Source organism: Carcharhinus amblyrhynchos, chromosome 2, assembly GCF_965287045.1.
Source record: "Carcharhinus amblyrhynchos chromosome 2, sCarAmb.v2.hapA, whole genome shotgun sequence".
NCBI lineage: Eukaryota > Metazoa > Chordata > Chondrichthyes > Carcharhiniformes > Carcharhinidae > Carcharhinus > Carcharhinus amblyrhynchos.
In genome coordinates this window covers 65939154-65953694 of record NC_137325.1, presented here as the reverse complement: position 1 = coordinate 65953694, position 14541 = coordinate 65939154, and the positions used below count along the sequence as shown (strand labels likewise).

The 14541-nt window shown below is 40.6% G+C and overlaps 1 protein-coding gene across 1 annotated transcript in view; it reads left to right on the top strand.

The window, feature by feature from the left end:
* The window catches only part of LOC145359772 (dynein axonemal heavy chain 11-like), a 375870-nt gene that overhangs the window by 36345 nt on the left and 324984 nt on the right, over positions 1 to 14541 (top strand). Inside the window, exon 9 of the mRNA XM_080214554.1 lies at positions 12286 to 12402. Coding sequence (XP_080070680.1) covers positions 12286 to 12402 — 117 coding nt within the window. The remainder of the gene's footprint in view (positions 1 to 12285; positions 12403 to 14541) is intronic.

The window sequence follows — 14541 nt, the reverse complement described above, 5'->3', positions numbered from 1 at the left end:
TGCACCAGTCAACATTTAGAAATTCCAACTACCCAAGGCTCAGTCAAAATTTCAGATAGTGAAAACAGACCTATCAGGAGAAAATAATACCAGCATTTCTAATGTTAAATTATACAAGAACTTGTGTCATGGTATAAGGATATCTTTTAGCTCTTATCTGAAGAAGCTAAATGGTGGTTCAATTTGGTGTAAATGACATTGGGTTGCAATGTTGCAGAGTTGCTTGACTCAGAGGCCTTCAGAAATGGTTGTGGGAGCCAATTCTAAGGTTTCAGCTCCTATTTTTGGTGGAGGCAATTTTTTGCACAACCACATTCCTTTGCAGGTTAAAGTTTGTCCCTCCAACATGCCCACCCCATCGTGTATATCTGGCAAAATCAGTTCGGTTCCAGTCTGGAAAGGTCAATAATTATGAAAAATACATATGGAGGAACAAAAATTCTTTACAGATGTGTAAGTAGTGCCACTAAAATTGTAATTTTTACTTTGTGCAATAGTATACAAGGGCTAATGTTATTTACTTTGCCTCTCCTAATTTTTGCACATGTGCTACCACACAAATCTACTAAACTAAATGATGTTGCTGGAAATCTGAAACAAAAACAGAGAATGGTGGAAAAACTCAGCAAGTCTGAGAGCATCTATGGAGAGAGAAACAGAGTTAATGTTTACAGTCCAAGGTGTGACTTCAGATCTAGAAATGACGATAGGACAGTGAATTTGTTTAAAAGATAGAACTGTCGCAGCTAACTGAAATAAAATAAATTGATCATGATAACACCAACAATAAACTTAACAAGGTGCTGCTTGATTAAGAAATTCAGACCAATTTAAAATTCTATACAATGAAATGTTAACTTGTATTGCTTTGAAAGAGTGATTTCGTAACTAAAAGTGTTCAATTATGTTTAGCAGTCACTGAGACTTGCATCAATGTCACTTTAAACCAGATTTTATTTTCCTTTAGGATATTGTGAATGTGAAATCTCTTCCTGTGCATGAAGATCACAATGCAATCATTGACATGTCGTTTCTCATGTGGTTATGAAATGTATCTACTTGTGCATCAGTATTTTATGCTTTTGTTTGCTATCGACAGATGCCCATGCCATCTTGAAAGTTAAAAATGTGTTGTGTATTGTGTAATCAACATATTTACAATGCTTTTGATGAATTGTGTACAAGCATCTTCACACTGTTCTGAAATTTTAAGCTTCGTGATTGGAATGAAAATGTGAGTTGAGAGGTTAGAGTTTGAAGCTATTAGAAATGCATGGTTAATAAATACAGGAAGTGCTGGAAAGTCTCAGCAGGTCTGGCAGCATCTGTGGTGAAAGAGACAGCGTTTTGGAAGAGACAGAACTGAAGGAGGATAGAAATGTGATGGGTTTTATGCTATTGAAAGGATGGGTGCATGTTGATGGTGGGGGGAGAGAGGGGTACTAAAGGAAAGTCCAGGATAAAGTAGAGGGACTGGAGAGATTAACTTACAAAGATATCATGGAACAAAAGGAAATGGGAGTGATAATGGTTGTTGTAAATGGCAAAATTTGTTCGGAACACGTTTAAGTGCCAGAGTGATGCACAACTCTATCTGAAAGCAAAAACATGACAGACCAGCACAAAGTAAAGAAAAATGAATCATAATGAGGGACGGAGCTGCAGTATTGAACATGATGTTGGGCTGTAACGCATCTGATCCAAAGACGAGGTGCTGCTGTTCTTGGAGTTTGTGTTGAGCTTCGCTGGAATACTGCAGCAGGCTGAAAATGGAAAAGTGAGCGGAAGAGTTTAGTGGTGACTTAAATTGACAAGCATCCTGAAATTCGAGATCAGGCTTGAGTGGAGGTGCTTAGCAAAGTGGTTATTCAGTCTGAATTTGATCTCTCCAAAGTAGAGGTGACCACATCGTGATCAGCGAATACTGAATTTTTAAAATTCCCCTACGGGAGAACAGAATCAATTTGGTTTGAGCTAAGGAACAGAAAGGGTACAATTACATTGCTTAATGTAGTTTATAGGCTGCCAACTCGGATGTAGAAAAACAAATCTGTAGGGGAATTACAGAACGATGCAAACATTATAGAGTGATTATAATGGAGGACTTTAATTATCCAGATATAGACTGGGACAGTGATAGTGTAAAGGGCGGAGGGGGCAAAAGTTTCTAAGCTGTGTCCAGGAAAATTTTCTATGGGACTGTATATCCAGCCTAATAAGAAAGGGTGCACAGTCGGGCCTTGTTCTTTGAAATGAGGTGGGCCAAGTAGATCAATTGTCAGTGAGGGAACATTTAGGAGACAGTGATCATTGCATTGTAAGTTTTAGGATGATAAAAATAGATATTAGGCAATGCAGAGTAAAAATAATTAACTGGGGGAGAACTGACTTCAATGGGGCAAGTACAGAACTTAGGCCAGTTAGACTAGAATGAAAGGTTGATGGGAAAAACTGTAGCTGAACAGTGGGCTACTTTAAAAAAAACATCCCAAACCAGTCAAGATCTATTCAGTTTTTTGAAATTCATTTTTACGGGATGTGGGTATTACTGGCTGGGCCAGCATTTGTTACCCATCCCTAGCTGCCTTCCATTTCAATGGGCATTTAAGACCATATTGCTGGAGACCTGGAGTCACATGTAGACTAGATCAGGTAAGGACAACAGATTTCCTTCCCATTAGTGAACCAGATGGGTTTTTATGGCAATTGACAATAGTTTCATGGACATCATTAGACTTTTAATTCCAGATTTTTTTAATTGAATTCACATTTCACCATCTACCACGGTAGGATTCGAACCTGGATCCCCAGACCATTACTCTGGCCTCTGGATTGCTAGTCCAATTATAATTCCACTGTGCCACCGCCTCTCCACTTAAAAGGGAAAAGCAGTGCAAACAAATACTGAGCCTCCTAGATGAAGAAGGAGATAGAAAGTAAGATAAAGAAGAAAACTGTTCTAATTACAGGTGTCAGGTTGAAAATACAGTTCAGAACCAACAGGAATACAGAAGGCTCAGGTGGAAGGTGAAAAAAAATGCATTACAGAAGTGAAGATGGATTATGAAAAAAAACTGGCAGTCAACATAAAGGGGAATCAAAGTTACAAGTGGAAGAAAAGAGAAATAAAGGGATTTCCCAAATGGGTGGCAAAAGGAGGAATAGGGCTGATTAGAGGCCCAAGGAGGGATTTACACATTGAGGCAGGGGCATGGCTGTGATATTCAATCAGTACTTCGCATCTGTCCTTACCAAGGAGGTAGATGCTACCCAAACAAGCAAATTCTGTCCCTAGAGGATTCAAAAGTGATAAGGAGGAAATATTGAATAGACTGTCTGTACTGAAAGTTGACAAGGCACTAGGATTGGATGAGATACATCCAAGTATATTGAAGGATGTGAGAATCAAAATTGCAGGGATGCTAGCATATTTTGCCAGTCTTCCTAAGACTCAAGGAGGTGTCAGAGGACTAAAAAATTTTAAAAATTACATCCGTGTTCAGAAAAGGCAATTACAAGCCAGTCAGTTTAACATCAGTACAGGGCAAGGTTTTGGAAAGAATTATTTGGGATAGAATTGATAGTCATATACGAAAATGTGTGTTTGATTTCTAAAGGGAAAATTGTGTTCAGCTAACTTGCTGAAGTTTTTAAGGAGGTATCAGAAACAATCTGAGAGCAATACTGTTGATAGGTGTATGTGGACTTTCAGAAGGCATTCTATACAATGCCACACAACAGATTTGTGAGATAAATTATAGCTAATGGAATAAAAGGCACAGTAATAATGTCGATGCAAAATTAACTGATAATAGGAAGTAGAGATATGGATCAATGGATATTTTTTGGACTGGAGAAAGGTTTGTAGCGGTGCTCCCCAGGGGTCAGTATTGGGACCAATGCTTTTCCTGTTTTTTTTTAATGACCTGTATCTCTGTGTGCTGGGGACAATATCAAAGTTTGCATATGACACAAAACTTGGAAGCCTTGTAAACTGTGAAGAAGCGACAAAAGTTGGATGCAGAGAAGTGTGAGTTGATGCATTTTGGCTGGAAAAACATGGAGAGACAATTTCAAATTAAGGGGTAACATAAGAACGTAAGAAATAGGAGCAGGAATAGGCCATCTAGCCCCTTGAGCCTGCCCTGCCATTCAATAAGATCATGGTTGATCTGAAAGTGGTTCAGTTCCAGTTACCTGCCTGCTCCCCATAACCCTTAATTCCCTTATTGATCAGAAATCTATTTACCTGTGACTTAAACATATTGAATGAGGTAGCCTCCACCGCTTCAATGGGCAGAGATTCACTACCCTCTGAGAGAAGAAGTTCCTCCTCGACTGTGTTCTAAACTGACTTCCCCCTTATTTTGAGGCTGTGTCCTCTTGTTCTTGTTTCCTTTCTAAATGGAAAGAATCTCTCTGCCACTACCCTATCTAGCCCCTTCATTATCTTATATGTCTCTGTAAGATCACCCCTCAGCCTTCTAAACTCCAAGTACAGGCCCAATCTACTCAATCTCTCCTCATCAGCTAACCCCCTCATCTCCGGTATCAACCTGGTGAACCTTCTCTGCACTCCCTCCAAGGCCGATATGTCCTTTCGCAAATAAGGGGACCAAAATCGCACACAGTACTCTAGTTGTGGTCTCACCGGTACCTTGTACAACTGCAGCAAGAGCCCCCATTTTTAAAGGGACATGATAGCAGAGGGACCTGGATGTATTGGTGCATAGATCATTTAAGGTGGCGAGATAGGTGGAGAGAGCAATAAATAAAACATATATTATCCTGGGCTTTATTAATAGGGGCATAGAGTACAAAAGCAAGGAGGCTATGCTGAACGTTTACAAGATGCTAGTTGAACCTCAGCTGGAGAATTGTGTACAATGCTAGGCACCACACTATAAGAACAATGTGAACAGATTGGAGAAAGCACAGAAGAGTTTACAAGAATGATTCCAGGGATAAGAATTTTGGTTATGAGGATAGAGTTGAGAGGTTGGCACTGTTCTCCTTGGAGAGAAGAAGATAAAGAGGAGATTTGGTAGAGATGCTCAAAATCATGAGGCTGGGCAGACTAAATGGGGAGAAACTGTTTCTGTTTGTAGAAGTATCAAGAACAAAAGGGCACGGATTTAAAATGATTTGCAAAAGAGGCAAATATTTATGTGAGAAAAGTTTTTCACACAGCAAGTAGTTTGGGTCTGGAATGCAGTGCCTGGAAGTGTGATGGAGACAGGTTCAGTTGAGGCATTCAAGAGGGCATTAGGTGATTATTTGAATAGAGATAATGTGCAGTGGTACAAGGAAAATGCAGGACTCTGGAGGCCATTAAATATGATGTGGAGATGTCGGCGTTGGACTGGGTAAACACAGTAAGAAGTCTCACAACACTAGGTTAAAGTCCAACCAGTTTATTTGATAGTAAACCCACAAGCTTTCGGAAACACTGTTCCTTTGTCAGGTGTGTGGAAGGTTCTGATCAGAGAAGTGCATATAAAGTCACACACAGTTTGCAGAATACTGATTAGAATGCAAGTCTTTGCAGCTAATCTGCTACTCAAGTCTTAAAGATGCAGACAATGTGAGTGGAATCACATTCAGTATTCAGTAATCAGTATTGATTAGTACTAATCCCAGGTTGCTGAGAGTCTCAGTGCTTCATGATGCAAATAACTTCAAAGGTGTCTGTGTGCGCCCCCACATGTTAATGGGAGATGATCCATTACCACTGTGCCTGCCCCTCTATTAATGCCCAGTTGGTGTGTGACCATGATTAAGATCTTTTCTATGGCTGTCTGCTATCGTGGCATTTGTGCTGCCTACCTCAGTGGAATGTTTTGCACATTGCAACATCTGCACCCAAAAATGGGCCTCTATGCTCCTGTCACTCCTTTATGCCTTGTCTTACTAAGTTTGAAATTTTCTGGATTTAAATTTTTAATACTGATTTCCATCGTGTTTTGCTCTCCCCTTTCTGTCCTGAGGCTCTTTGTCATAAAGAGTCTCAAGGTATTTTGTCTTGGTGACCAGAACTGGACCAATTATTTAAGGTGTATTTGATGAGAATCCAGTACAATTTGAGCACAATTGCTTCTTATTCTTCAACTTTGGGTCTACATTTCAACATTCTACTACATATGCATTCTGCATGTGTTGAATATCAAATCTGTTCCTATCCCTGATTCATGATTTATTCCTTTGATATCTTGACACCATTCATGCTCTCTGTCTTCATAGATAGATAAAACATGTCATTGATGGAAGAGACTGTTTTCATTTAATCTAACAGATCTAGAGATGAAGCAATGAAAAATTGGACATGTTTTGTGATTGTAGATAGCAGTTTAATAACAAGTATTTGTATGGTAACGGATGTAACTAACATTTGCACTTACCATGAAATGTAATTTCACAATACCTAGGTATTCTATAAAAGGGATTGAGTATGTAAGAAAATAATACAGACATTTTCAAATCAAAGGTTTTCAATGTCAGTGTCCTTCCGTCAAGGAGGGAAGAGGTGAATTGGATTGCTTTAATTGATGGTACATTAAATTAACACCTGTTTGTAAAAACTGGAAAGTTCAATATCATTGGTGCCTCTGGAAGAAAATACTGATTGCTGCAGTGATCCAGTCTATTCTAGCACTTGAATGTGTAGTTTACCAAAAATGTCATGTGACAATCATTTTAAAGATCTCTGCCAATTAGGTGTTTTAACTGCATTTGTAACTTTTGTTAAGTTGATGAATTGATAACATTTTGTGCGTTTTGACTTTTGCTATAAACTGGTCCTTGAAATTGTTCTCAGAGGTTACCTGTACATGTTGAATTGGTAGTCGAGTTGTATAGCAGCACATATTTTATACGTAATGCAGAGAGAGTTCATTATTGGCTAGAATTTCTGATAAAAGGTAGCCTCCATCGATGGGCTAATAGACTGGCGGTAATCTTTATGTGGACCTTCTTGTGGCACAGTGTGTAGCATCCCTGCCCATGAGTCAGAGGATCTGCATTCAAGTCCCTTTCCAGGGCTTGAAGGCCAAGGAAGATGCGTTCATAATGCAGTCAACCAAGTTGACTATCAATTGATAAATCCTTCAAACACACCAATGGCAGGTGGTGAGAGCTGGAGAGATTCCTGGTCAATCATGTGATGGAAAGAAATTGGAGCCTCCATCATCACTATTTATTGCTCCAAAGCACAATGTGCATATAAAAGTGCATGTTGTCATAGCAACTCTGATTCCTTGGACTCGCGGAGGAGCTTGTTGGCTCAGTTGGCTGGACGGTTGGTGTGCAACAGATTGGTGCCAACAGCATGGGGTTCGATCAACGTGAGTGGATTTGGGACGTGACTACTTGCTCTACTCATGGTAGAGATTGTAACACTGTTGGTCAGACCAGCTTTTTACACAGAACTTGAGAAGAACCATTATGGGGTAATATCATTTCTGTAGTTATGAGAAACAAGTCTATGAACTGTTCTACCCTCTCTACTTTTTAATAATATTTGAACATGTGTTTTAAGAGCCCAGATTATCCCCGATACTATTTGCTAGTCTATTTCTATGTTCTCTTATCTTCCTAATCTCAATAGCTCACTATGTTTTCTGTATTTTTTCTAGTACCTCTTGATCGCAGTGTTGCTTTGTACACTGGAAGAGATAAATTCAACATCATGCTGCCTTGTCTTTTTGGGTGAAGAATTAAGAATAAGCAGTGAATTTCAGGAGCATGTCCTGTACAATAGAATTTATTACATGGATGCTGATAGGGATTGAAAAAACATTGGAGGTTTAACATTGAAGGAAAAGAGTATTAATAAAATTTAGCTACTTTAAATGCATGTTCAAAATGTGGCATGATGGCATAGTCATTAGCTGTGATGCCTCCAGGACCCAGGTTTGATTCCAACGTTGGGTGACTATCAGTGTGGAGTTTACACTTTCTCCCCATGTCTGAATGGATTTTCTGGTTTCCTCCCACAGTGCAAAGATGTGCAGGTTAGGTGATTTGGCCATGCTAAATTGCCCCTTAGTATCCCAAGATGTGTAGGTTCAGGGGAATTAGCGGGGTAAATGCATGGGGTTATGGGGATAGGGTGGGGGGGTGATGGCGGGCTTGACAAAGATGCTCCTTTGGAAAGTTGGTGCAGACTCAGTGGGTCAAATGGTGGTCCTCTGCTCTGTAGGAATTCTATGAATGGTATGCAGAATGTTCTTAAGTATGTAGTGATGCCTGATTTCTTCAGTGGATAGCAATTTAAATCTATGTCCTCCTGTCAATGGAAACAACTTCACCTTATTTAATTGACCAAAACGCTTCATCATTTTGAAAACTAAATCTGTCAATTCCGAGGGGAAAAAAATACAAGTTAGATTCCAGGAAACTCCAGCACAGTGTACAGGGTTGTTGTACGTAATAGATTGAATGTAACACTTTGCAATCCCTGAGGTTGAAGGTGCAGCCAGCTTTGCAGTAGCACTTCAAAGCGATTCAATTTGTGGCCTTTGTTCTGACACTTTGGCATGACTTAGCAGTGTGCAATTGAATTATTTTTGTTTGGTCTGGTATCCTAGGATATATAGACTACACACAGGAATAACTCCAGCAAAACCTAGCAGTGCAGAATCTAAGAAATTGTTCGCTCATTGTAAGTTTCAATTTGCATGTCAGTTGCAATAAACTATAGGAAAACATGTAAACTTCAGACTTAATTTATCTCCACTTTAAAAGAACATAAAGTAATTATAATGCACATTGGCCGATGCTAAGTGATGAAATTAACCATGACCTTAGATGACAAAATGAGAAGCACGTGTGATCATGTGACAGGTGGGCAGGAAGAATCTGCACCCACTGTCACCTGACTTAATTTAATTTTGGGCAGGCTGTAGAAGAATCCAGTCTCTGCAGACAAGGATAACAGGTAAGAAACTGGTAACAAAATCTTCTATCCACAGGGGAAACAGTTTTCTTTGAACCAATGCCTCCACCTCAGCCCCATCCACATTTGCCAGCTTTTGTGAATTAAAATGCCTTACTCTTCATTTCATCTACATCAAGCATCTTCCTGGATCTCCGTCACTAATTCCCCCCCCTTTCTCCTCCCCCTGCCCAGCATCAGCAACATGCCTGCATAAGAAAGTGGCCCCACCGTTCAGCAGTGTGTCTTTGCTGCTTCTCCTCCAGGCCAAGCCATCCCACTTCTCCAAAAGATTGTTCCAGCTTGACCAAGATGGCCTGGATGGAGATCGCAGGGGAGGTTAGCAGTACAGACTAGAGCCACAGACATGGCTACAGTGCTGCAAAAACAGTCAGTGATCTGCCAGAGTAAGTGGCAATGTAGTGTTGCATTAAAAGTCCTCTCTTGCATCAGGAGAACTTTACAAGTGGAGTGTGTGACCATTCTGGACAATGCTCAGTCATTCTCATTACTGCATGGAAAAGGCACCAGACCATATGAAAGTACTGAACGATAGTGTTTGGATACCAGTTGGAATGTGGAGTCAGTATGTGGCATATGGGTACGTGAGAACAAGGAAGTTAGGTGCCTCTTGACATTCCACTAAGTCTCCACTTTGTTATTCAGGATAAAGAGAACTTCAGCTCCAAGGGGAGGGCCAAGCTGGATGAAGCGATCCCAAGTTGAAAGTTCTAATGCCATGTGAGGAGGAAGCCATGTATATTGTGCAAGAGCAGGGTTGCTGTTTCATTGCAGGTGGCAAGGCTGGATATGCCAGGCAGCAGAGTGAGGATGTCTGCAACCTGCTACTGAGACATAGGCAGACTAGAAATATGTGTGACATATTGGTTTCCTGAAAGATTGAACTTCTCCTTATTTTTGATCTCACTGCAGGTTATCTGCAAAACTCATACTCTACAGGAGAAAGTGATGACTCCATCTCTGAGGATGAAGACCGATAACTCCCAGAGAATACACCATTACCACCTTCTCCCTCATCCTCCACCAGCTCAGTTACACTCTCTCTGATCTCGGAGGGTTTGTCTGTAAAATCGAGGGCATATGTTGGTGAACACTTCACAGGCACATACCAGCAGCCAAGGGAGGGTATGCCAACTGAGATACCAGATAGTTGGAGGACTGCTAGGAATCAGGCCCCATGCTGAGCTCCATATGGATAGTGGGCCTCTAATCTCAGTCACATTAAGCCTACTGCAGAACCAGACAGGGGAAAATCTGGTGGGGGCCTCATCTATGAGGTCATAGAGGTTTACAGCATAGAAACAGGCCTTTCAGTCCAACTTGTCCATGCCGCCATGAAAGGTGGGGGAGTTGAACAAAGCCTTGAGTTCTGCAATGGCTGTGGCATATGAAAGCATGGATTCCTCTGTGGAGAGGTTGGCAACTGCCATGGAGAGCACATGACCCGCGTGCATGAAGACCTGCATTCTGTTGTTCTGGCCATGAGTTCAGTACACAAATGGATGTTGTGAGGGGAATGAGGGGACCTCCCTCCAAATGTCCTTTCCCTCAGAGATACGAGGAGGTTCCACTGGGCGCCAAGAAGGAGGAGGAATGCCAACCAGTTGCCCTGCGATGGCCTCTCAGGGCACTCCCAGGGTGGGCGGTCACTCCTCATCCTGTCTGTCCACAGTAAGCACAGCTGAGGAGGGTGTTCCTGCATTTGTGCAGGAATCACCAAGTAGGCAAAAGCCTTCAAGAAGGTGGCTGCCAAGGTCAGCATGTGCAATGGAGCATTGCTCTTAACAGTCTTCCTACTCCTCAGCTGCAGATGTCAACTACACATCAAAGCATGGGAGAAGAATTAAAAGACATTTTGAGGGAGCAATGGTGACATGGGTGTTGAGACATGAGAAACCTTCAAATACCTTGCATGATAATTGTTTCAATTGATAATTGTATGCACCATCTAAAATTTGTTTTGAAAGGTGTGAAACTTCCAAAGTTTAATCCATCAAATCCCTACAGTGCAGAAGGAGGCCATTCGGCCCATCAAGTCTGCATTGACCACAATCCCCTGCAGATCATAACCCAGCATTTTATCCTACCTAGTCCTCCTGACACTAAGGGGCAATTTAGCATGGCCAGTCCACCTAACGCGCACATCTTTGGATTGTGGGAAACAGGAGCACCCAGAGGAAACCCATGCTGATGTGGGGTGAATACACAAACTCCACACAGACAGTGACTCAAGCTAGGAATTGAACCTGGTCCGTGATGTTGTGAGGCAGCAGTGCTAACCACTGTGCCACCATGCTGTCCCACTTGATATACTTGTACAAGTGACAGCAAAACTTACTATGCAGGTACAATCAGGGATTAGGAAAGCAAATGACCTTTATTGCAAAGGAATTGGAATATAAGTGTAAAAATGTCTTGCTACAATTAAATAGGGCTGTATTGAATACTGTGAACAATTTTGATCTCCATATCTAGTGAGGAGAATAATTGCCTTAGAGGCCACACAGTGATCACTAGATTGGTAAATTGGTTTCTGAGATGAGAGGATTGTCCCATGATGGGAAGCTGAGTAAATTGTCTAGACTTCAGAAGAATAAGAGATAATATTGAAGCATACAATTTTCTGAAGGGGATTGACAGAGTAGATACTGAGAGTTGTTGAAATCTAGAACATGAGATACAGTCTTTGGATAAGGGACAGTCATTTAGGACTGAAATGAAGAGAAAATTCTTCAAGTTGTGGATGCTCCATTGCTGTGAATATTGATGACTGAGATCATAAGATTTTTGATCTCATGGAGCCAAGGGACATGGGGAGGGTTCAGGAAAGCGAGATTGGGATAGGAGATCAATCTTGATGAAATTGAGCAGTGGAGCAGGCTCAAGGAGCCAATTAGTCTACTGTTCTTTATGTTATCGATCATTGTTACATTTATGGTTCATGCCTAGCAGCAAGAAAATTTTAGAAAGCGCTCATAATAAAGTCAGTTGAGGTTGTGGTATTAAAATGATGGTCATTATAATGATGACAGATTAAATTTGCTTAGAAATGAACAGCTTTCTAATTTTACCAAATTATTTGCAAGGATTGGTTTTAAAAAAAATTGCGGCAGATTTTTTTAACATGGTGTGTACCTCATCAAAAATAATGCTATCAGCCATTTGGCAGCATTTGTCAGATATGAAGATTTATGGATGGCAGAAAATCAAAACTTTCCTGCTACATAGTTTTATCCCTTTCATATTGCAATTTTTTGGAGTACTTTTCTAAAATAGACATTCAGTCAGATTGATTGTATTTTCTGACTATTATCATGTATTCTGCTTGACAGGATTTTGCAAAGGACTATAATGCATTTAAAGAAAAAATTGTGGACTTTGATATGCAACTTGGGACCATTCTGTGTACAGCATTCAAAGATTGCTCTGGTTTGGAATCTGCTTTTAAGGTATGAATTTGTTTAAAGTTGACATGTCGATAACAATGAAAATTGATACAGACTGTCATACACTGATATTTTCAACTCAGGATTTTTTTACTCCATTTTTATGTTTAGTTTTATTTATTAGTGTCACAAGTAGACTTACGTTAACACTGCAATGAAGTTACAGTGAAAATCTCCTCGTCCTCACACTCCAGCAGCTGTTCTGGAAAATTTTAGCATGGCCAATGCACCTAACCAGCACGTCTTTTGAACTGTGGGAGGAAACTGAAGTTTCTGGAGGAAACCCATGCAGACATGGGGAGAACATGTAGACTCCACACAGTTACTCAGACTGGGAATTGAACCCGGGTCCTGTGTGCTGTGAGGCAGCAGTGCTAACCAATGTGCCTCTGTATCGCTTTGGTGAATAAATTTATGTTTCCTTGTTTTTAAAAATAATTTTCAATATTTACTTCTCATCAAAAAGGCTAATTGTGCAGATACACATTTGTAACAATGGAAAAAAAACACTCTATCTACAAGTTGCAATCAGTATTTGCTGAAACTGCTAACTATGGGAATGCCCTTTTATCAAGGACCAGCTTAATATAACTATCTGGAAATTCAATGAAGCACACTGCTAATTTGTTTAGTAACTGGTAAGGTGCATGATGGATAATAAATTAATGTGATCGCATTAAAAATGCACTAAAAATTGTGCATAAGGAAACTAAATCCTGAAGAATTATTCCATGATGGAGAGGCAGATGTGGAAGCATGAATGCTATCTTACTGCGAGGACAGCATGTTGGTACTTCATGAAGGTCCTGTCACTCTACCAACAAGGTATTTCAACAATCATTGCAATCAGTTGGAGAGCAGATTGCTGGACTACTAAGATATCCTTCAAGCCCCTTTGAAAACTGGTATCCTGAGCCATGACGGCAGCAACCTGTGGTCTAAGCTTACTTTGCAATTGAATTTGTATGGTAGCAATCTGAGCTTCCATTGTAGCACTTGGACTTTTTGTGGAAACTGCTTGTGCTGCACAGTTGTTGGATCATTAGTGTGCATGTCCGACATGCAACATTAGGCAAACAGAAAATTTCCCTCCACTTAACATAGGGAAGATCATATCTACTGCCGTTGTTCCCCAATAATGAACTGCATTCCCTAGCTACTGACTATATCCCCTCTCTGGCAATTATCTGAGACTAAACCAGACTGTTCACAATCTTGGTGTTGTATTTAATCTTGCACTGAGCTTCAGATCATGTAGTCTCAGCATCTGTAAGATCAAATTGCCTATTCCGTGCACTTTTGCATATTCCGCCATAAATTGGAGCCATCCAAAACTCTTATGATGCCCATGTTGACCAACAAGTGAATAGAACCAAATTTACAGAATGAACTAAGAACATGATTTCGCCTATTGTAACTTTTACTTTAACAATCAAACCAAATTCAACATAAATTAGATATGGAATAACAGGCAAATTATGATCAATATGAACCACAAATTACATTTGAAATAGGAGAAACAACAAAGATATGTCTCTAAGATTTATCTGGTAATCCGCTATTCAGCCAGAAAGTCGTTCAAAACTTTGCTTTCCACAAGTAGAGTTCTAGTTCCTTTCTCCACAAAGGACTGATTCCTTTCTGACTGCTGCTTCCAACCAACTGAGTACCATAGGTATGGTCTTCATCAAAATGGTTGGCTAACTGGTCTCTTTAAGGAAGAGATGGCAGCATAGTGGATCTGGGTTCAATTCCCAGCTTGGGTCACTGTCTGTGTGGAGTTTGCACAGTCTCCCTGTGTCTACGTGGGTTTTCTCCCAAGTGCTCTGGTTTCCTCCCACAATCCAAAGATGGGTGGGTTAGGTGCATTGGCCATGCTAAATTCCCCCTTTGTGTCCCGGGATGCATAGGTTAGAGGGATTAGTGGGATAAATATTTGGGATTACGGGGATAAGGCTGAGGTGGGATTGTTGTTGATGCAGACTCGAAGGGCCGAATGGCAGCCTCCAGTACTGTCAGCATTCTATGGTTTCTATGATTTAAAATCAATGAAGCAGCTGGAATTGCCTCATATTTCTTACTTTCAACTCCCCGAAATGCAACCTTCCACAGTTTGCCTGCACTACAATGCGATCTGTTATG